Source organism: Haplochromis burtoni, unplaced genomic scaffold (genome assembly GCF_018398535.1).
Source record: "Haplochromis burtoni strain Fernald_Lab_line unplaced genomic scaffold, NCSU_Asbu1 Contig_263, whole genome shotgun sequence".
NCBI lineage: Eukaryota > Metazoa > Chordata > Actinopteri > Cichliformes > Cichlidae > Haplochromis > Haplochromis burtoni.
The window spans coordinates 256,126-279,211 of record NW_024582624.1 but is presented as its reverse complement, the minus strand read 5'-3'; the positions used below and the strand labels follow the sequence as shown (position 1 = coordinate 279,211).

General features: G+C 40.0%; 2 protein-coding genes across 2 annotated transcripts; both read right to left on the bottom strand.

Moving 5' to 3' along the window:
* Window positions 1–38: 38 nt before the first annotated feature.
* On the bottom strand, window positions 39–12,725 carry slc12a1 (solute carrier family 12 member 1). Its single transcript, XM_005939130.3, has 26 exons — window positions 11,127–12,725; window positions 10,324–10,464; window positions 9,910–9,985; window positions 9,203–9,298; window positions 8,856–8,995; window positions 8,652–8,762; window positions 8,453–8,564; window positions 8,217–8,344; window positions 7,939–8,023; window positions 7,560–7,723; window positions 7,363–7,470; window positions 7,117–7,240; window positions 6,674–6,775; window positions 6,255–6,410; window positions 6,070–6,169; window positions 5,802–5,913; window positions 5,371–5,511; window positions 4,691–4,797; window positions 3,774–3,856; window positions 3,279–3,404; window positions 2,051–2,179; window positions 1,749–1,860; window positions 1,471–1,557; window positions 1,175–1,310; window positions 976–1,043; window positions 39–880 (listed from the first exon to the last, which is right to left on the bottom strand). Exons 1-26 carry the CDS (start codon window positions 11,373–11,375, stop codon window positions 745–747), a joined length of 3,129 nt encoding a protein of 1,042 aa, XP_005939192.1. The 5' UTR covers window positions 11,376–12,725; the 3' UTR covers window positions 39–744.
* Window positions 12,726–15,869: 3,144 nt separating this feature from the next.
* On the bottom strand, window positions 15,870–19,139 carry ctxn2 (cortexin 2). The gene is made up of 2 exons (XM_005939131.3): window positions 18,550–19,139; window positions 15,870–17,654 (listed from the first exon to the last, which is right to left on the bottom strand). Exon 2 carries the CDS (start codon window positions 17,583–17,585, stop codon window positions 17,340–17,342), a length of 246 nt encoding a protein of 81 aa, XP_005939193.1. The 5' UTR covers window positions 17,586–17,654; window positions 18,550–19,139; the 3' UTR covers window positions 15,870–17,339.
* Between the last annotated feature and the right edge of the window lie 3,947 nt (window positions 19,140–23,086).

The following is a 23,086-nucleotide window of genomic DNA, read 5'->3' as shown; positions in this document are numbered from 1 at the left end:
TAAATAAATATAATATATTCACATAAGGAGACATCACAAATGTTTTTAATCTTTATTTCAGCTGATTAACATTATGTGCTTAAATAGATAGACTAAAATAGGAAGGGTAAAATTTACAGAATAATCTGATTTATAATGTTCTACCTTATTCCATTGCCCTTAAAAAGTGTACTATGAAAGTAACATGAAAAATATTGAAAAAATGTCACGTGAAAGGTAAACATCTGTATAATGGCAGCAGTGTATTTTACACAGTGAACATAACAAGTGTTTAAAAAAGAACTGATAATAAAGTTGCCAATAACAAGATGTTGATCATTTCTAGAATACACACATCTACTATATACAATTATTTTACAGTCTGACATTGCACAGCCGTGGTTGTGTCTCTGCCTTTGTTTATGAACTGATTTGAATTGATTTGACTATGTGTTTTTCTAAGCAGCTACATTCATATTTGGACACATTTCACATTTGCAAATTCAATTTCGGAAATACAGACTTGTTGTGTGTGTGTCCTTTCTTAGAGGGCATATATATATATCTATATCTATATATATCTCTCTATATATATGCTTATATGCTGGAGTTATCCACAAATGCTTGATTGTGTTACACTTTTCTGCTGGCCTGGAAGACTAAATATTCTTATACATTTTATTTAAACATGGCTTGTCATTATGGCAACACCATTCCTTTTCCTTTCTAGCTATATCACACTTGGATTGTTGGCAGGGAAAGTGCTCAAGAGTAGAAAGTTAGCACGCTCTTGTGGTTGCCTCTAATGAGCAGGGTGGGTGGAAGGTCCTTTGTCAGGATGTCCAGCCAGGCCATGTAGAGGAAATCAGAGATCGTTTCTTTACGAGCTATGGGCATGCTCCTACAGGGGGTCAACAGTGTAAACAAATATGTTAGACATTGTTCTTTCAACACTGGATTAAGCTTGGTAGTGTTATTCAGACAATATATACTTACACAATGATTAAATTGGCTGATCTGGAGTGTTCCTTGAGGAGCTCATTCAGTCGTACCTGGAGGTGTGTCTGTAACCAAGCGACAGTTATTTTTTTTTAACAATAAATTTTTTTATTTTGTTTATATTGATATGAAGATAATACATGATATCTTCACTGTAGCCTGTGTAAGGTTATTACTTAGTGTCAGTGCTTTTTACCTTCTCCTCAAACTCGCTTAGCTCTTTGTCGGTGACCTTCCAGGGCTGCTCTTTCTGCAAGGCTCTAATCTGATCAGCATCTTTGGACCCTTCATGCAGACGGAAAGGCTCAATCATCTCCTGTAACTCCTTCAAGCTGGAGAAATGCAAATAAGAACATGAGTTTTCTCTATAAATGTTCTTTTTCTCCCCTAAACTTGTAGCATGCTGATATTACAATGTGATTCAATTTTACTATTACTACTTCAGCATCTGGTTCGCTGTTACTTGTGCATGTGAAAAGAAATGGCAGTTACCTTTCAGACCTGGGCTTGATATGTAGGTCATCAAAGACATTAATGTCACTGCAGTTGATTCTAAACTTCTTCAGCAAGCCCTTCATCCTGCAAGTCAAATCACCCCGCACTGATTAGCTGTCCTATACATGTACTTCCTCATTTTGGTGTTAATGCTAAATAGCATTCCAGTAACGTTAGCAGCACATGAATTTTCATATCTTGCCAATTAATGTATCCAGTCTAACTTCCACATATTAAACTGTAATTGATATTGAAATATTAATTAGTTTACTCACTCCTCCTTATCCAGATCACTGCGTCCAGGCTGTCCTGCGATGAAGATCCTCATTTTGCAGTCTTTCCACTTCTTCCTGGTAGTGAGGATGTAGGGGAGGAGCAGTGTAAGACCTGAGACAAGAGAAGCACATTTTTTATTTATTGGTCCGTGTTGCGTCTTTCAGAGACTACTATTTTTTAAAGATTTGGCTTGTTTCATATATTTTTGTCTCCAGTGATATCGAGGAGAATGTTATGGATTTGTGTGCGCCTATCTGTTACGAACTTCAGGCAGTGTTCATAAAAATGATCCAAGAATTACCTCCGTCATCAAACAGCCACCACACATCAATGGTGCCTTTGGGCTGTTTCTTCTTGAACTGAAGACTGGCTTCCACCAGCTTCTCATTCATTTTGGCAACCTGTGGCGGTGGAGAGCCACACACCGACACTGGGAGAGAGAAAGAAAGGGAGAAAGAAATGAGAGCAACAGCAGGAGCGAATATAATTCACTGTAAAGTCGGATATGAAAACTATCACAAACCAACATTAAGAGATGACTCTACATCACCAGAAATGGCCGTCTCTCAAGTTTAATGCTCCAATGAGCAGGGTGCATTTTGTATACTAATGACTGCCTTGTCTCGCTGTCTTGCCAAGATGCAGCTCAGGGATGAGCGTGTGTTGGCGTGTGCGTGTGAAACAGAGAAAGATTGAGCTACAGGCTGCAACCACCCTCTGCTGTCTGGGTTAAAGGAACATTCTTAAAAGATGCTCTTCAAAGTGGACGAAAAGGAGTGTATTATTGGATTACAGCCTCAGGGGCCTCTTTAGTGGGAATGGCAGATTCAATTATGTCTCAATGTGAGCACCCCCCCCCCCCCCCCCAAAAAAAAAAAAAAAAAAAAAAAGAGAGTCATTGGTTTCATTTATTAAATGTACGCTATTTGAGTCTGTGTGTGGAGGAGACTGAAAAAGAGAAACGTGCTTCCACATATTAAGAGATCACATTCATCTTTTGATGCAACTTATTCTTTAACCCTTTCAGGCATAGTGGTCGCTACAGTAGACAGCTATTCAAAGGCTGTTTTCTTGTATTTGTGTCAGTGTTGATGGTTTACTTGCACATAAACCACTACATTAGACACTAATGTGTCACTCCATCCCCCGCCACCCACTGGTCGTTTAACATTACTGGAGATATATGACGTGTTTCATTGTAATTATTGTTATTTAACCCTGTTATGCATGAATTATGACAATCTCAATCTGGATTTTTTCATTAAGTATTTTTATTTTTCATACCTAAAGATGAATGTAAATGTGAGGCTGTCATAATTCGTGCATGAAAGGGTTAACCCTCTCAGGCTCAAATTAAGTTTTTTTGTTGCTAATGCACAACCAAGTCCTGCAGTGGTACTTCTGAGTAAAAAAAACTCATAAAATATGTATGTGGGGTAATCAGGTTGTTAGTTTTTAACTGTTGCAAATCGGCAACGTCTGCCTTGAGAGGGTTAAATAGGAGTTAGAGACAGTCGTAAGATGGGTACCTCTGGTCGTGAGCACTTGCTGAGATGACTTCCTGGATTTCCTGAATAGTCCTTTTCCCTTCCCTCCATTTGGCATCATCTCATTCTCCAGAGCCTCTTGCTCCTTTGCTGCCCTTAGCATCTCCTCTGAAAAACAGAATGGGAAACATGACTGTGAATATGTGTTACACAAGGTAGGATCCCTTTTCTTATTGGAAAACAAATCTGCAGAGACACAGCTGTAAATGGCATTTTTTTTAATATCTTATCTGTGAACTACCTGACCGTTGTAAACCTTTATTAAAAGCTTCTAATCTACAGAACAAAGTATCTCGGTTTATCAGTGTTTTTATTATTATAAAGGGTTATTGTGAGTTGTTGTGACAGATGTACAGCAGTTTCTTACAACAGTTTTTCTTAATTTCTTGGTGGTTTGTTTTCTCTACCATGGGTATGTTGATGCTGGAGCTCTTGCGGGTTAAATAATTTAAAGCCTAAAGACAATATCATACAGACCTTCTGCCTCGACAATGTGAGACACATCCAGTCCCTGGTTCACCCTCAGCATTGCTGTCCCGTATTCAAAGTCAAATGCATCGCTGTCAACAAGAGAATAAGGATGCTAGTTCAAACACAGATCTCCTGTTTATGCTTAATTACCTTTATGCTTAATTACGGAGGTTGTGCTTTCGGTAGTCTGTGGTGTACATGTGTGTCATATACAATAGCTCAAAAACTTTTGAATGAATTCTAATGAAAAAATAAAAATTCTGGCTTACATCCACTAAGAACTTCAAGGTCAACTTTATGATTAATTCGCTGAAAATTGACAAAAACCCTTATGACCCAGAAACTATGACACTTACATTTGGTGTGTACAGTTGGTGTGTGTGAAATGCATAATTTAAAATATGTCACATTTGACCTATGACCTCCCCTTTAAGGTCATTAGATTGATCTGAAGGTCAAAGTGAGAATAATGCTATATAGAGTTATTAAATGCTAAGTTTCTAATTGCCATTTGCATTAACAATGTGTAAGCATATGGGGAAGGATATATGGGCATTTGAAATATCACATTATTATGGCTTTGTAATGTACATTATAGGAGCAGGTTATAAATGTTTAAGTACATAACAATGTGAATACATCCACAATGTTTATTTGTATGTTCCTAAAGATTTAAATGGAATTTACTGTGAAATAAATGCTACACATGTATTATAATGACATATTAAAATAGATTTCAAATGATCAAATAAAAGAAGCCCACACTTTGCACTGGTTTTTTACTGCACTGCAAACTTCATAAAGTACATTTAAAAAGCACAGAGAAAACAAAATAAATGAAATGATAACTCTCAATGTGCTTCTCATTACTGAGTGTGTTATTGTTATAAAAATGTATGTGTGTGTGTTTATTCGGCACTTACTGAAGTATTCCCACGTAACTCTGAACTGCTTCTGCCCCGGCAGTCCTCCAGTTTTTCTTGAAGCCTATCATTAATGTGTTAGGCTTCATACGGCCAAGACCAGAAGCCTATGAGGAAGATATAAAATCCCAAATCACAATGAGCTGTTAAGTGAAGCAATACAGACACCATGTTACCCTGGGGTTATAAAACCGAGTGTAAAACCTTGATTAAGAGAGGGAGGGGGGAATGATTTCTAGAAAGCTTAAAAGTTTCCAAGCGAAATAGACTGTAAGGCTGTTTTACTGTCAGATCACTCAGCAGACCTCACTTTATCTTTGCCGGAGCTCATCCAAATGCAGTGTTAATCAGTTATAGCTTTTAATCTGCCGTGTTGTTTGAAGTAAGCTATCCGGACAATCATAAGAGGCCTTATCTCGACGGTGCAATAGTCTGAGCCATACCACTGTTTTTCTGCTCTGAACTTTTCTACTGCACATATGTCCTGGCCAGATTTTTAAGACAGCTCTAGATCAACAGATGTAGGGTGTTGTTTGGAAGACATGGGTCAATAAAACCTGCTTCTGTGAATCTGCTATCATATTCTCATCAAAACTCACGTTACACATTAATACACTGGATTATTGGGGGTTAACTAGATTTTTTTATTTACCTCATAAATAAATTATGACCATACTGACCTGCAGCAGACTCTCAGCCCCTTCTCTGAAGTTGTCACAGGCCACGGCAGCGTAAAATGCCTTGCGTTTTTTCTTCTTAAGCCACAACTGGTTCTTCTCCATTGCATTGTTCATCTCGTCAACGGTCTCTGATCTGGGGCCCTGAGGAGATAACACCATACGGCTGAATGTAAGCGTTTTTGTGAAAGGGAAAAGCGGTCCATCTTTTTTTATATTCAGAAAGTGCACCTGACCCTAAACTTTAGTCTCAGGCGCCCAGACAGTTGGCATTTCCCTCATTCCTACTTCACATTCTTTTGAACATCCACTGCATGCTAAGTCTGCACTCTGATGAATTACATTTGCTTGATTTTGCAAATCTTAATTTAAATGTGAGGTTGATTTTTTTAAATCAAGATTTTAAGACTGTCTGAGATTGCAATATTACATACCACAAACACTTCGCAGGTGATGCACAGTCCATAGTTCTTAGAGAAGGAGTGAGCCAGGTCAAGGAGAGCCGGCCTGCTTCGTGTCGAACCCGTCAGAACTAAGATCTGAGGCCTGAAGACGGGAAATAAGAACATTATCTCCTTTTTTTTTTAGGTTTCTGAAAATCCCCTTGATTGAAAAGTTTTACCTAACGTAAATTATCTTTGAAACTATTATGATAATAATGTTTCTCATATGTGCTTGCAGGAATTGAGTGCAGGATTTTACCTGAAGTTCTTGACGTGATCCTCCACGCCTGACAGAGATAGAGCATTGCTGACTGCACTCACAAACGTCACCGCTTGCGTGGACGAACCCCAGTTTACATCTGAAGATAAAATCAGCCCGGACAGGTTAGCTCTACTTCTCCTGTTGCACAGCAAAAATCCTTCCAAGCAATCAAATAAGCTCACCGGGCTTCTTCACTGTGACATATATGTAGAGGAGGAATTCAATGCCATATGTGAGCAGAGCAGCCCACCAGTTGATAACAAACATAACAACGCAACAGAGCAATGCTCCCATCAGGGACAGCCACATGTTATAGTATTTATATGCCGGTCTCCAACCTGCATTAAAACAAAGAGCAATGTGAGAAAAGTGATGGAAAACAGACTATATATAACAAACTCCATTAAACATAATCCACTGCTGAAACAGCTCGGTTTGTCAGGTAGTGCTTTATTTCCTAAATATTTGAAGTCACTTATACAAAGTAATGGATTAAAACACTAACAGCAACAAAAAATGGTAAATGAGGATAGGGACAAGCAGAACTACCTGATTTTACTAACATAATTTTTCCTTTATAAGCTACTTTTTAGACACCCACCTGGAGATTTGGCATAAGATGCATGGAAGCAGGAGAAATTGATGAGGGCATAAGATGCGAGGAAGAAGTTTGAGATGATAGGAGCGATTGTGTTGAGGTCACCTGCACAGACAGAAAATCACATTAAATTCTTTCACAGAGCGGGAATATCAAACTTAAACATGAACCAATATGTATCTGAAACAGGTTTGTGAATATACACAATAAGCAGATTGCTAAGAAGGAGTTTTAACTGTATCACTTTGCATGGACGCCACTTGTCAGATGAAATCTTCCTTTCGTTGTTTGGCTTGTTTAGTTTATGTCAGTGATCTGTTGATGTGTGAACGTGTTTTCTGATTCATTCAAATTGGAAGACTTTGTTAGCTATGTGGTTTGAGACAAAGCATGAAATGTTGGTTTAAGGTTGTTCGGGTGGTATGGTACAGCAGCAGCAGGCTCACCGATGAGAATGAAAGCAACAGAAATGATAAATGTGAGGACATAACCACGGATTGGCTCGTTGTTTTTGCCGTGTCCTTTGGCAAAGAAGTGCAGGGCCCTGTAGATGTTGTCTTTACACAGTGCCTGAGGAGAAAAGAAATGATGTGAAGGAAAATATTTTCAGAGGTTAAGAGCAACAGGTTTGCTTCTCTATGACTTTGCATTTTATTGTAGTACATTAAAAAAAACAGTGGCGATCTACTGACCTGGAAGACTTTAGGCGCACTGACAAGGGAAGCCAGGGCTGATGACAGGGTGGCTGAAAATGTTCCAGCAATAATGAGAGGACCAAACCCAGACACCAAGGTCATGACCTGAATCAGAGGTGATGAGAAGATGAGAGCATTACAGATGAAGAAATTGAATTCTTCTTAAAAGTTTCTTTATTTAGAAAGTTGTGTACCTGGAAGTTATTCATCAAGCCAAACTTGCATTTCTCTACTTCACAGGAAGAAAAATCGTAGCCGAGTTCACAAGCAACCGCTGTTGAACCGTTGCAAATTACTGGTGTTGTGTGATTTATGATGCTGGATGAGTTGCCTGTGGCATCACGGACAACAGTAGCAGCTGACCAGTCGAAGAAAAGAGCAAATGGATTAATTAGCATTTTTTAGATAAAATTTGTGCTTTCAGGACACATTTATATTCAGGGACATAAGTGATACTGATTGTATGATCCAGGTAAAACTGTATCTGCCCAAGGTAATGCTATACACAGTTTTACTCATTCCAGTGAAGATTTTATTTCACTGGAGCGGCATTTAATCAAACATGTCACTTACCGACACAAAGAGCCATTGCCAGATAGGTGAGACCAGTGATCAGGATGGCTAACAAGGTACCTTTGGGTAGTGCAGCTTGGGCATCCTGTGAAATAATAAAGATTTGTGTTAAATTATGCAGATCTGTGCTTGACAGTTAAATACAATGACTTTAAAGAAATGTATTTATGTAAAACAAATAAGTTTGAATTAAAAAAATAAAAACTCTTTATTCAAGCCTATGTTACGTAGCAGTTAATGACCCCCATGTATTATTCTTCTCTGTATGAAAAAGTTACCCGCAAGTCTCCAGAGATGTTAGCTCCAGCCAGGATCCCAGTTGCCGCGGGGAAAAAGATGGCAAATACTGAAAAAAATGTCTCACCGTCCCTAAATGCTGGAGTAAAATTCTCTAAGAAGATTTTGGCTGTGAAAAGAGAGAGTGAGGAGAAATGGCAGGGGTTAGCAGCACTTTGTGAGTGAGTGGGATTATTTGTAATGAAAAATGTGTATCGGTTTGGAGCGGATGTCTCACATCTGTAATTGAAAAACCCCTGGGCTTTCTTTTCGTTGGTTGCAGGAATGACTGTTCCTACAAAAACATTCACTATGGCCACCAGCAGGATAACCAGAAGAATAATTTGCGCCTGTGGTGAGAAACAAATGCAAACAGTTTAAGCTTTTGTACAAGTAAACGAGACTGGTGAACAAACAGCACCGTTTTTTGCTCTAACCTTTGCCTCCCATTCCATCCCAGCAACTGATATACCCAAGAGCAGCACAATAGTAATACAGCCAATGATCCTGATGTCGTTCATTTCATCCACCATGATAGCAGAGTTCTCCTGTGTATGACAAAAAACCCCCCCAAAAAACAATATATCTATATATCTATATATATCCTTCTACAACAGCCTAATCAATATAACATGTCTCACCTTGAGCAAGTCGACCACTGTCTCAGCAAATCCCACCACATACATGGATACGCCCACTGCATTGGCAAATGCGAAAATAAGACCAATAGAACCACCGAACTCTGGTCCCAAACTGCGAGATATCATGTAGTAGGCACCTCCTGAAATGGCAATGTAACGCACACAGACACATACAGTAGTGAATTATTAATAGAAAATTCAGTGACTGGTTGATTTAATGTCAGGATAAGTTAAATACAGCTTTAAAAGAAAAAACAACACAAATAAAAAGTGCTTCAGGAGCTCATATTCAGGTGTTGTTTGGAACTTTGTGCCTTTATCTTTATCTTGAAATTTCGCTGCCTTACCTCCTCTCACCACACCATTAGTACAAATAGCCGACATGGAAATGCCGGTGATGGTGGTGACCACACAGCTGAGCGCGATGATCACAATTCCCAGACCTGAAATGCAAATATGCAATAATCACTTTTGTAAAGTCCAGCTACAGCACTGCTTAGTTAGGTGTAAAACACTCTGTGTGTGACATGAAAGCTTCCTCCCCACAGTTAGCTTTAAAAGTGCTAAACTTTAACGTCTCATGGGAACCCCATGGGTTACCCAGCTGATCTATAGGTTCTGAAGCAATGAACAAATTAATGAAGTCATACTCAAAGCCCCACTCCTATTTTTTTATTTCTCTCACTTTCTCTCTCATCCACACACACAAACACCACTATCTACCTCTACCTCTCCCAACAGACCTTGAGCAGGTATAGATCATTAAGGGAGCTCATTAATTATCCTTTAATTATCTCCAATCCCTGCAATTACATGGAACAGCATCGGCTCTGGCCTTGACAACACAGACCTCTGGGATCGGTCTGTTTTTGCCCCAGATTATACATTTTCACCAGGTAAATAGATTATTTTTTATTGCGTTCACTGTTTGATAAGGGCTGGAGTTACAGGCGGACTCATTTTCAGCAAAAGTGCTCACACACACAAAAAAAACATTACTGTGGGCTTGGTGGCTATTTATGTGTGCGTATGTGTGTATCGTTGCCCCACTCACCCCAGCCTGCTTGACCAAAAACCCAGGACAGACGGATGAACAACATGACACCCCAGATGTTGAGCATGCATCTCACCTGTGGAAGAGAGCAGTGTAAGTCTATTTTTCTCACTGTTTTTCATGATTTATTGTTATTTCAATTTATGGAGTAAATGTCACTGAGCATAATTTGGCTTTTAATTACAAAAAAATCCAATAAAAAATATGTTGGGGGCCTTTTCTGACCTTTGTGCCCTTGAAACACAAAAGCAAGATCAAAATCATGTCCTGAGCAAATGCAAATCATTCCCAGATTCTGGTCTCGAAAGCGCCACTGGGCCTCGTTGTGTTATCGAGACCCACAGAGCTTCATCTTTGGTTGAGTGACCATGGTTAAATAAAAAAAGAAGCTTACCATGACCTAAAATAACTTACCAGGACTCCTCTTATCCAGCCAAACTTTACCATGCCCTTCATATCGTCAGTGGGAGCAGCAGACTCTAAATCGTCAGAGGGGGTTCCACTGCTCCTCTCGCCATCGTCCTCCAATGTGTCTGGGACAGAGATCACCCCGTTCTGGAGGAAGAATGAAAACACAGAAGGAAACATACATTTTCACAGTAACTAGATGGCATTTTTGGTGTTTATATGCATAATCCGCTGCAAGAAAAGGGGCGGCATTATAAAAAGTTGTGGTTTTTGTTTTCTCATGGCAATAAATAGGTGGTTGTGTTTTTTCATTTTTTGCTGGCAAGGGTACTAAAATATCTTTTTTTTAAACCATCCAGGGTTGCAAACCTAATTCAGCCAATAAACCTAAATAATCTTACCCATTTCTTAGACAATGTAGCCTTATAATAAAAAAACAATAAAACTTAAGTGTGTCAAGAGTGCTGGTTGTCATTCAGTTGTAAGAACTTTTGTTGTCCTTTTTAGTTTCACAAGTTTTAAGATAAGGCTCTAATAATTGGACTGTGGCTACTGCACGGCTGTTTGAAAGAATAAACATCTGTAAAATATATCACTTCACTTTCTAATGAAGTGTGCAGCAGAGGAGGGAAAAAAACCCTGCAGTTAAAACGTCACTGACTTGAATTTGGAGAAAAATGGGTGCAAGCTATTTTCTGCAGAATGGCAGGTTGTGGACAAAACAGGCTTAACAGAGGAGGAGATTGGGTGCCGACCATAGAGGAAAAACAGAGAGATCTTATACATCTCACACATCTACATTCACTCACCTTCTGAAACACATCATGGAGCTCCTGCAGGGACGGTCGCACAGCTCTGTGGCCACTCATGCTGCCTGCATTGCGGTAGAAGTCAATGTGGGGCACGCGGTCCAGAGTGTCATGACCGAAGGCGCTGATCACGGAGGGTCGCACTGTCCTGTGGTCATCGTTGGTCTCCTCATAAACTGGAGGTTCATCCAGGTTGGAATCATAGGCAGAGTTGATGTGCCCCCCCTTGTTAGAATTGAATCTCTCCATCAAGAATGCTGAGGGAGACTCTCAGATTTAAACCGTCAAGGATAAAAGAACAGTCTAGTCTTCAGACATCCAAAAGTTTCAAAAGCGCAGAGAGCTGGATCAGCTTGGTGTGGTTGTCCTTGTTTACTGATGACTAGGCTATAATCTATGATCAGACTTGCAGAGAACTCTTCTGATACTCTCAGCTCCTTGCAAATGAGCTGGGTTTCTTTCAGATGGCTTACCTTTATACCATGTATCCCAGGGTCATACACTGGCTGTCAGCTATTGGCTAACTTACTGGATCAACCCTCAGAAATCCGAACAAGGGGTGTCAGATATGTCCTTGCTCCATCGTAAGGGACACAAAGACATTGCTTAACTATTAACCAAGTCATAAACACCAAACGAGAGATAAAGGTGCTCATTGCCTGAGTGCTGGAGAATTGATTACTAATATTATTGTCTGAAGAGCAGGGTAACAGCATATGCTGTTCTGTGGTTGCAGTTTAAGTATAGTATTTCCTCAGACCTATGGATGAATCATTTGGAAACATCCACATGGAAGTTCTCACTAAACAGGTTTCAGACCCATTATGATGTGTATATTGTAAAGAGTCTGAAAAAGATAAGGCTAATGTAGGCCAATAGAAAAATATACATTTCATAACATATGTTTGCAATAAGATATAATCCTGAGGAACGGTGTGATAACGGGAGAATCTACGTGTGACTAGTATACTGGGCCCAGAGTTATATAGCGGATTAAATAAATGTCTCTAATGATTCTCTTTGCTGCAAATTGTTATGGGGGAATGTTAGTGAATTGGCGAGCTCAGAAGAAATGGCCATATTAATGGGGAAAATGGGAGTTAATATAAGACCATGAATAACAGGAACATGCCGGAGGCCTTTCACCAGAGCCACATGACTTCTGAAGTGCCTTTAAAAGACCTTTTAACAGGTAAACTTCCTTATTACTGATACACCACAGTGATTTATGCACCCAGTGAAAGGGTGGCTAACGACTTGAGATCTGACCTTGGCTGTATTGCGGGCTGACAAAGATACTCCAGCATGTGTTTCTATATCTAAGTTGAAAGGAGACAATCAATTGTTCATTGCCTATCAAATCAGTGTTTCAAAGTTTTTATGGTTTAACACATGAATGATACTGACTGAGTCATGCTGAAGAAAAATTTCCATGTGGAGTGTAAAGATCTGCACACTAGATCTCTCCTCTTCCCTTCTGCCTCCCCATCTCGTTTTTTTTCTTAATCAGACTCAAAAAGGCTTGTACACCTAATAAATAATAATAATAATAATAATAATACATTTTATTTAAGAAAGCGCCTTTCAAAACACTCAAGGACACTGTACACAAGCAATAACAACAACAAACGTTATAATTTACAAAATAGTAAAGCTAAAACGTAGAGCAAATAAATAAAATAAACTAAAGTAGCAGGATGGAAAAGTTTATGTGGATTAGGCTATTGTGAACAGGTGAGTTTTGAGTCTGGACTTAAAAAGAGGGAGGGAAGTGAGGTTTCTTATCTCAGGAGGAAGGGAGTTCCAAAGGCAGGGGGAGAGCAGCAGAAAGCCCTGGACACTTTGAAGCTTATGGATAGATTTTTGACTAAGACCAAAAAGAAGGCAGTTGCAGTAATCGATCCAACTAATAGAGATATTAGTCTTAAGCTTTGAGACACATGTTCATACCCAGGTTTACAGTGTTTTTGGTGGTTAAACAGACCCAGGCCTTGTCTCATTTTACACTGCGGCTTTCTTATTAGAGTCAGTGATCCTCAGGCCTTGCTGACTCTCCCGCAGCCGGGACATGAAATTGCTGCGATTCTTTTTTATTATCCAGGCTGCTTGACTTTTGCCAGATCTGCTTTAATAAATTCACAGTATACAGCTTTCCTCAGAGAGCTGTTGAGCGGACACTGTGAGCCTGTGGTAGCAGGTGCATATGCACCAATTTGTACAGAGAACAAGGGAGTCTGCACTCTCGTTAACATCCAAATCACTTGAAAAAGGCAGAAAACCCCTTTGCATAATCTATCAAGCCTGCAATGTGAAAATATTAGCAGACAAGATTCTCGGCATTACATCTTAAACAGGAAGCAATAGACTGCAAATTAAAGAGTGGTCAAACCTTTTAGCTCCACTCATCTATTGCACTAATTGTACTGCATTATGGCATTCAGAAACAAAATAAGTGACCTGGACTCAAATATGGTCTATTTAAAAAAAAAAAAAGACAAGAAAATTGTAAGTGCTGGATAAATGGTCTCTCTTTTCTATAATCTAGCAAAGACCAAACGTGATCCTTAAAATGAAAAGGAGAAAAAGTCAAACGCGAAATAACTCGCAACTTCTGGCTTTGATGGCTGTAATGTAGCCTTTGATCCAAGAGTAGCAGCACTTCTCTGAAAATTCAGCTTTTTTACATAACTACTACACATAGAAGTGTTTTCTTGCAATATTAAACTCAGGTAATATATACCGTTTCATTATCATTAATAATAATGATAAATATTCAGGTAAAAGAAACTTTCTGTATATATATTATCTTGTATGCCTATTGAATCAAATCAATTCAAACCACAATTGATTTCAGTGTTAGCATTAACATTAACTTGCAAATAACTAAGAAAAGGGTATCCAAGAATCAGTTTTTTTTAATCATTTAAAAGTAAATTATTAAAGAACCTTTTAATCATTAATAACCATTATCAAACAATGATATATATCGAGGTAGGTAATCATTGATATGTTCATTCAGACAGGCTTCCACAGTTGTTCAAAGCGCTTATTTCAAGCCACATTAAGATTATACATGCAAAAGCAACCCAGCAAACCCAGCGTGAACTGTGAAAAAATAAATAAACACCTTGAAAACTTTTATGATTTTGAGTTTTCTATACAACGTGCGATTTTTAAAAACCACTGCTCTTTATCAGAAGCAAATGCAATTATGGGGAGGCTTGTCAAATTATGTAACTCAAGTCACGAGTCTAAAATTAAATAGTTTTAGATAAAGCATTAGATCTGACCCCAAGGGCACTGACAATAACCAGTGCCGTGTTAAAATGAGGCATTTAAACTACAGTATTCACCTCACTAAAATGATTTCCTAAAGCTCTTGTACTAAAAGCAGCAGATTGTGTTAAATTGCTTTTGGTTTAAACAAAAATGTAACTTTTTGGATCTTCTGGCCTTATTGCGACATCAAGGTCATAGCTGTGAAGTCTGAAGATCGCAAGTTATAAAACTAATGATCGATAATCAGCAACGCTAAGGTACGTTATTCAGCCATGCCATCAACACATGATCTGTGCAATAATAATTTTGCAATCACTCATCAGCTCCTATTTCCATCAAACCCAGGAGCCAAAGATCCAAAGAGCTGTCTCCTTGTTTTATTCCAGTCAATGAAGTGATAGCGATTTACGGTGTTTAAATGAATAACGGACACCAAGACAGTGCGACGCAGAAACGTTTCGAAACACTTCCTGGGTAACCTTTGTTACAATGTCGGGTTCATTTTTCTTTTAAGTGGTCTTGTAGGCTTGAGGGCAAATTGGGCCTTTTCCTGCTAAGAATAGATTTAAGATAAGGATGTCACGTAGGTGACAGAGATAATGGCGCAATAATGATTGCATTCCTGACAAATGATGCGTGTCAGAGGGGATGAACAGGGTGGCCTTTCATTGTAAACTGCATGTGGGTTCTGCAGATCTGCTTGCGTCTGCTGTTGCATTAGCCCCCATTTCTCTTTAGACGGTACCATACATGCACATGCATATCATCAATTTCTGCATGACGACCTATTTGTAAATGTTTTATTTAAAAAAACATAAAAGTGTAACTGCTTCTAAATCTCTGTGATGGCATCAGCCACACAGGGCGTGGCTGAGGACTCTGGGAACAAAATGCCTGCTCAGCAGGACCAACCATGGGCTTACCAGGAGCAGGGGTGTTTTAGGTTTAGTTAGGTTATTCTGTGCTTAGTTAATATTAGTGTGTGTTTTTGTTTTCCCCCTATTGTGTGTAAATGGTTTGGCCAAATCATTATAAAAGCTACCCTCATGTGTCTTTGTAATTCGTTCAGTTTGTGAGTTAAGTTGTGTCTCACTTTGTTTTATTTAAGTTTCTGGAAATTACTTTTCGTAGAGTTATATTTAGTTGACCTCTTTTATGGGCCTGCTAAGTATGTTTTTGAATTTTGGTAATTTTGGACTTTTTGAGGGTTAAAATAAAGAAAACCCTTTTTGAAGATATTTTTTTTTTGCCTGTGTCCTCTTTGCTTTGGCTGCTTGGTCCCTCACAATCTCCAATATTAGCCTGTGGCGCTCTCTTGCTCCCCTTCCCTCTGTTGCTGCAGCAATGTTGCAAAACTGCTCTCCTAGCTTACGAGCGGGCCATGTAAAAAGGCTTGAAATTTTGAAACAGATCTCCCCGCATAAGAAGCAAGAGGCGCAAAACACAGAGACTTTGCAAGCAATATTTTAAAGTGAAGAAAATTCTATTTATTTTTACATCATTGGATCCAATGAAAATCAATGAGAAACCTCCACCACCAGCTGAGCAAGCGACAGGCCTGTCGTCATGATATGACACTCAAGCACACGCACGCGTACGCGGGCACGCACGCACAAACAGGTGCTCTTATGTTTTCTAGATGAAGGCACATAAACCCATTGAAGGTCACAGTAAGGCAGAGTCACAGCGCTAAGGAGAAACCGTAGACCATAGAAATTAGCAAAGGAACACTCCAGACTTTGAGCAGTGGGCCGAATTACAGAATCTCTGCTTAGGACTGTTCTCTCTTCCTCTGTCTGGAAGAAAGACTGGAGGTGAGACCGAAACTACAGGAAAAAGATGTTCAGGTGCAGCGGGACGCACATCCCACACCTGTTTTCCATGTGACCTTTTCCTATGCAGGCAGGCGAGCAGTGAGAGTTTCTCCTTGTCGTCAGAAAACTAGCAGTGCTGAGAATGAGGAAGTCCTTCCAATTTTTTTTCGTCCTCATTTCGCTTGAAAGCTAAACAATGGAAGTAATGCTTGACAAGTCATAGAGCAACACTGCCACATGTATCAAAGTAAACAGTTGGGGTTGTTTTTTGTTCCTTTCACTCTGACACGTGATTGTGGCAGGATACAGTATACCATCATTCAAAAAAAAGCAGCAGTACAAACTCTTGAGAGTTGATTTTGCATCATTTAGAAACAGTAACACCATAATGTAAATCACAGTTTGTCGTGTTGCCTTTCATTGCATGACTTCAGAGAACAAGACACCACAGAAAGGGACCGAAGTGCACACACACAGCAGCAGCAGCATCCATTTGGATCATCCACAGATTGGATTTGATTAGTCTACAAAGCACTAGTTAGACATATTACCCTGTATCCACTGGTATACATTCCTGTGCAGAACAATTTAGCTGTGCAGAGTTTCAAACACTCTCTCTCTTCCATTCTAAGTTCACATGAGGAATCTTGTCCCTGAGTCTTCAAACTATATCGTAAAAGATCCATTGCATCCTAATCTCCCACCCACTTCCATGAACATCCATCTCTTATTATCTACAGACATTCATTCATCTCGCAGGTATGGGTTAAAGGGAGCTTCAGCCAAGTTCTGTGTAAATCGATGATTTGAAATACACACCCCCTGGCAGAAGGGCGGACAATATGACCACCTCGCACACTCACACGCATACAACAAACATGTAGTCGCACACGGACACTGAACAATTCACACACGTTAAACAACACACGTGGCTTTGCTGTTGGAGTTTGGTATGCCACAGTAATGTCTTAATGGCGTTTCAGCGTGCAATGGTTGTGCGGAGCTTGTGTGCGTTCATGTTTGCAAGTGTGTGTGTGTGTGTGTGTGTGTGAATATGCATATGGATTTCCATGGACACTTCTTGTTTGCCAGGACATTTACTGATGCGTGTGTCCCTGTGTTAAGTAAGGGCGTACTCAAACGTCCCTTTCTCCAGCCCCTCAATGCCATCAGCCCAGTTGGAGGAGGGCATACTGCTGTAGGGGTCCAGCAGGATCCTGAAACACCTTACTATTAGCAGCCCCAAAAACACCAGTAGCATCCCCACAAAGGCAAAGGCTGTCTTCTGCTCCAGAGTCAGAGAGTGCGCCATCATGTCGTTTCCGCTCATGGCAGCAAGGGAGTGGTTGTAGTGGACACTGCTCATGGTAAACCAACATCTAGGTGCCTCATCTCTCCTCTGATAGGGTCAGGCGTTTAGAAGCCTGCATGTTACCTGGACAGAGTTTAAATGATGGTGTCAGCTATCAGCCATCATGTCTTGTGAGCAGATCCATTTCAATCAGTCTGTTTAAGTGCAACAGTTAATGCATAGACTGTAGAGAAATTCATTCAAGGTTTCCTGTATCTACATAAATGCCTCTTTTGAACGTTCGAAGATTGATCTCTCTCATTCTACAGATCACCCCCCCCACCCCCCTGTAAATTTTGCAAAGAAATTAAAAAAATAACAACCCCAAAACCCAAAGAGCATACGTGAACCGAGGAGAGAGACAGGCTCGACTCACTGAAAGCGAGGCATCACTACATGTCTTTAAGTCAGGTTAGAATTACAGTGTGTCGCAGTGCATAGCCAGCCGTTACACATAAGCAAAGCAGTGAGGAATGAATGACTACATCGCATCTTGTGAAGATGTGACGCTCACAGGAATGGAATCTCTACCTGTTGCATGTAAGCAGATGCCTGTGCGACAGTGCAATTCCATTAGACGGTGAGAGGGAAACCGTAAATGACCAAACATAATCAAAAAATTGGTGTGGTCACCCAAGTGGAAGTCTGCACTTTCCCAATCCCCCAACCCCAACCCCAAAATCTTTCACATGAACACAAGCAGCAGGTGGCCAGAGTGAGAGGACAGGAAGCGGTGAGGGGGTAAAAGAGAAGGGGGATACATACAGATAGGAAAATGAACAGGGAGGACAGGGAGGACAGGGAAAGACAGACGAGGAGGAAGGAAGCAGAATGATGAGGAGGACACTGCACAAGTGTGGATGGTGAGAGAGAGTGAGAGAAGAGAGAGCGAGGCAGTGAGGTAAGGTAAAAGAGAGAGGGACTGCAATGACAGATTCTCTAGTGAGGATGTCTTAGGGAGAAAAAACAGGCGTCTCACCATCATTATCGTGCCATCCTTACAGACCTGTTGCTGCTGTCTCTTCCGAACAACTCCTCCTTCTTGAAGCCTTCAGATGTATATCCATTAATTCATCCATTGCTGGCATTCTGGATGTGCTAGGCTAACTGCTCATCTAACCAAAAAGCCAGAGGTGAAGAGATTAAAACAGAGGAAGGGAAGTGGAAGGCTGGATCTAGCTATTATATGTCTATTCTGAGAGATAGAGCTCCTGTCCTCATGCTCCTTTACTTGCCGCCCGCTGCTCATTATCATTCTGTTTCTCTAGCTCTCTCTCCAGAAGCACGCGCGCTTGCTCCTGCTGCATGGCAACCACTTGTTAGTCTCACTCAGCTGCTCTGCTGCCTCAGTCATTCACAACATTCCCTCCCACCCCAACCTCAGCAGCACCAGCATGAATGCAGCAGCATAAACAAGCAATCTGGCTCATCTGCTTCTTCTCTCTTCACTGTTCCTTCTCGGGGCTTATTTGGGGGCTTTCTCCAAAAAACAAAACGTCTCCAGCAAAAATCAAACAGGGATCTCCTGCTTTAGCAGGCAGGGGGAGTGCTCCCTCTGACTGCCTCTGGGCTGTAAATGCTGCTGCAAAGGTATTTTTGGTACAGCACAGCACTATCCTTCAAGCCGAGTTTGATGATGTGTCTTTAATTGGTGCAGTTGGCTGTGGCCAAATCGAATTACCCCCTCTCCTTAAAGGCTTATCCGAATGCAAGCTGCCCTGACACGGCGAAGGAGAAAAGCCAGTCATTTTAAGAGATATTAATGTAGTGAATGAAAAGCAGTATTGCACAGAAAACAAAAAACAGATCAAACAGCAAGTACTTGATTATTAACTATAAAGGAATGCAGCAGTGAAGCATCTGGCCATCTGTTTCATTGTTATTCAGTAGACATTCAGATGAACAATGTTGTTTGTTGTCACAGTGGTGCAGTGGCTCGCATCTAAGGATAAGGCATGTCATGAGGGAGATTATCATCACCGATGCAACCTTAGATGGGAATAGTTTCTTCATATTGGATTCGTGCCTCTGCAGTGTAAATTTTAGTATTGCTTTTCTTGGATCAGCAGCTATTTTTTAGACTTATTGTTATTACTTTGCTGTATTCAGGTAGAAATAGGCAGCCTGTTTCAGTATTTCAGACAGTGTTTGCAATTTAGATGCCACACTGCACGGGCAGTTTCATCATTAGTCTTTTTACCTTGTTGTTCTTATCAACTTAAAGCCCAAAGGTTAAAATGAAAGTCTCTTAAGAGGTGCTATTGTGAAGATACAGTGGAGTAGTGTGTGGCTATCAGTGATGAAACGCATGTAAAGTGCATGTTATTATCAATCCATTGATTGATAACAAATTTGCAGAGAGGATTTCACAAGTCCATTCATGTCAAAATTATCAGAAGTTCAATTACTTGCCTTTATCATATCATTAAATGCACCTTTACTTGTGTATCAAGGTGAAAGAGGAACTGCTGAGGCATTAACTTGTTGCATAAAGCATATTAGAATATTATCCAAGCGATCAGGAGAAAGGCTGATACTGAGAACTGTAAAACAATTATTCTAAACTGCTCTAAGAGAAACTTTAATGAATGTCTTTTTGGGGGGTTATACCGTCTCAGTACAAAGACTGATTTGCAAAGATTGTAATTACTCCAGTTGGCTTTCCCGTCAAACAAAACTGCTGCAAATACTACTTCTCCAGGGAGCTGCAAGTTAATCAAATCAAATTTTATTTTCATTAAAAAAAGAAAAGGTCTGGTATATTTTTGCACAAATACACAGGGTGATCGTGGCTCAAGAATTGGCAGTTCGTCTTGTAATCGGAGGGTTGCCGGTTCGAACCCCGGCTCGGACAGTCTCGGTTGTTGTGTCCTTGGGCAAGACACTTTACCGACTGCGTACTGGTGTTGGCCAGAGGGGCCGATGGCACGATATGCTAGCCTCGCTTCTGTCAGTCTGCCCCAGGGCAGCTGTGGCTACAGCTGTAGCTGCCTCCACCAGTTTGTGAGAGTGACTGAATAGTGGAATTATAAAGCATTTTAAGGGTCTCGAAAAGCGCTATATAAATGCAATCCATTATTATTATAAATAATATATTTGTTGTGTTGAGGTGGTTCGGTCATCTGACTAGGCTGCCTTCTAGGTCTATCTGAGAGGGCACTGCTACCGAGAAGAGGCCCTGCAGCAGACCCAGGACGCACTGGAGAGACTGTGTCTCTTAGATCATAGGTCTTTCATTTTCGGATGTGCAGATGTGACTTTTAGCTGCTTCCTTATTCACAAGGGGTCACTTCACATGTTTGATTTGGCAAAACTGAACCAGAGATCTTTTGCTTGTTAGTTTAAACCACTACACATGAAATACTTTGTCGTCATTGTTACTTTCATTCGGTACTCACACTCCAGCTTTAATTTATAGGTCTTGCTCCAATAATAGTAAAAGTAAATGTGATACTTTATCGATTAGTGATTGTTCAGCAGGCATGGTATGAATTGTGCACCAATCATTTATGAAATGGATGTTATGCCATCAAGGAAATGAAGGATCAGTTTACTGATCTGATTTTTCATTTACAGAGTGATGCATGCAATTCACTGTATGTTAAATTTTAACCTATGCTCAGTTACAGGTCAGCCAGACGTACGGTTGTTTGCAACTTGTACTCTGTCACTCCTACGTGTAGCTCTTCCTGAATGAAGTGAAAGTGTTTTTTTTTTACAAGTCAGTTTTTGAGTTAGTGGTTAGTATGCCAAAACCAAAGCAGTGAGGTGTATATATATATATATATATATATATATATATATTTGTAGCTGCTGAACCAAAATGCAGAAGCAGTGTGTGGAAAAAAAAGTACAACCCATGATTGAGTAGCTTGTAGAACCACCTATAACAGCAATAACTAACTTGTGTGTCTCTTCAATTCATTGCGGTTAGCAAGGATTTCAATTATGCACAGCTCTGTTAAGTTCCTGCCACAGCATTTTAATCAGGTTGAGGTCTGGGCTCTAACTGGGCCATTGCAGCACCGTGATTCTTTTCTTTTTTGGTCATGCTCTTGTAGATTTACTGTTTTGCTTGGAATCATTGCTCAATTTCAGCTTCATCTGTCAGACAGACAGCCTCACATTTGACTCTAAAATAGTTTGGCTTATAGAGGAGTTCAAACTTAATGACTGTGAGGTGCAGGTTCTGTTGCTGCAAAATAGGCCAGATCACCACCCCTCCACCACAGTGCTGTGGTGATTTGCTGCGCTTGGTTTTCACCAAATATTGTGCTCTACATTATGTTCAGACATCTCCACTGTCTGGTCTGGACATGACAAAAGACATGTAGACTCTGAGATGCTATTACTGTGTATTGCATCGTCTGACTTTGGGGTGAATTTACTGGGTCATTCACTCCTGGGAAGATTGTCACATATCTGACAGTTACACATAAGCAAAAAGTGAAAATGTTTGCTTTTACGCAGGTGCTCACACTTACTGATGATCAGTTAATCAAGTGCATTCGATTAACAGCACCTTACTGTTTCTATAGGACTACAGACCTGCTGGGCAACGAGTTCTATACAACTGTGCAACTTTAAACTGTGATGTTAAAAATTAGCTTTCAAAGTATTTCTCCACTGGTGGAATCTCCTCAGGGCTCGCTGAGCAGATTCTCTTCAAATGTTAAAGCTGATTGTGTGACGAAATTGAAAGTATTCCTGCAGTGGAGTAAAAGTGCATTAATCAATAGTTTCAGGAATGATGAATAGACTTGGCTCTGCATGATAATCAATAAGATGGGACATTTTAGTCTGACACCGTGAGTGTGCTGCCTGGAATATTGTAGTTTATAGGTAATACTGGTATTGCTTTATGAATTACAATGTCTGAAACAGGAAAACAAATGTATTATAGCACTGGCCTTTCTAACCAGCAAACAGATCATTTTTAATAAACTTAAAGCTACACAAACCAAACAGTTTGAGGATGGAAAGCTGCCATAAAGATGTTATGGAGATCAAATTAGTGGAGCAGGCAATTCTCTGGGACCTGATGTGCTTGATGGTCCTTGGAGCTTTATTGGATCATATTTTAAGAAAGTTTAAACAGATTCTATAACACTGAACTTCTGTATATTCTGTACCCGAACATCACCCCAATTTATGTTTCTTTTTTGTTTTGTCTTTTTATCTGGAAAGGGGACATATACGCATATAAAATAGTTGTTGCTCTATAATACTTTATAAGAAATCTTTTGCACTATATTGTATAAGACATTTTCACAGTATCCAACGATTTTCATTTTAGTAGACGCTTGTTCGCACGCTGTTGTGTGCATGTATAAAATCGCTTTGGTGGACAAACAAAAGTTTGCTCATGGTATTGCTCAATTTGGAATCATTTTTACTGCTAAAATAAAGTGGGGCACATAAGGAAAAAGGTAAGAATCGCTGCATTAGAAGCTTTTACTTTCTTTACTTCTCAATTTAGAGAGAAATCGCGTCCACATTCTTTTTAAAGGATTAAA

Coding starts and splice junctions, on each gene's coding strand:
- slc12a1 (XM_005939130.3), bottom strand. CDS start 11,375: ATGGAGAGATTCAATTCTAACAAGGGGGGGCACATCAACTCTGCCTAT. Junction 6,170..6,254: donor TGTCACAGTGAAGAAGCCCG/GTGAGCTTATTT, acceptor TTTTATCTTCAG/ATGTAAACTGGGGTTCGTCC. Junction 881..975: donor TCAGCCAATTTAATCATTGT/GTAAGTATATAT, acceptor GACCCCCTGTAG/GAGCATGCCCATAGCTCGTA.
- ctxn2 (XM_005939131.3), bottom strand. CDS start 17,585: ATGAGCAGTGTCCACTACAACCACTCCCTTGCTGCCATGAGCGGAAAC.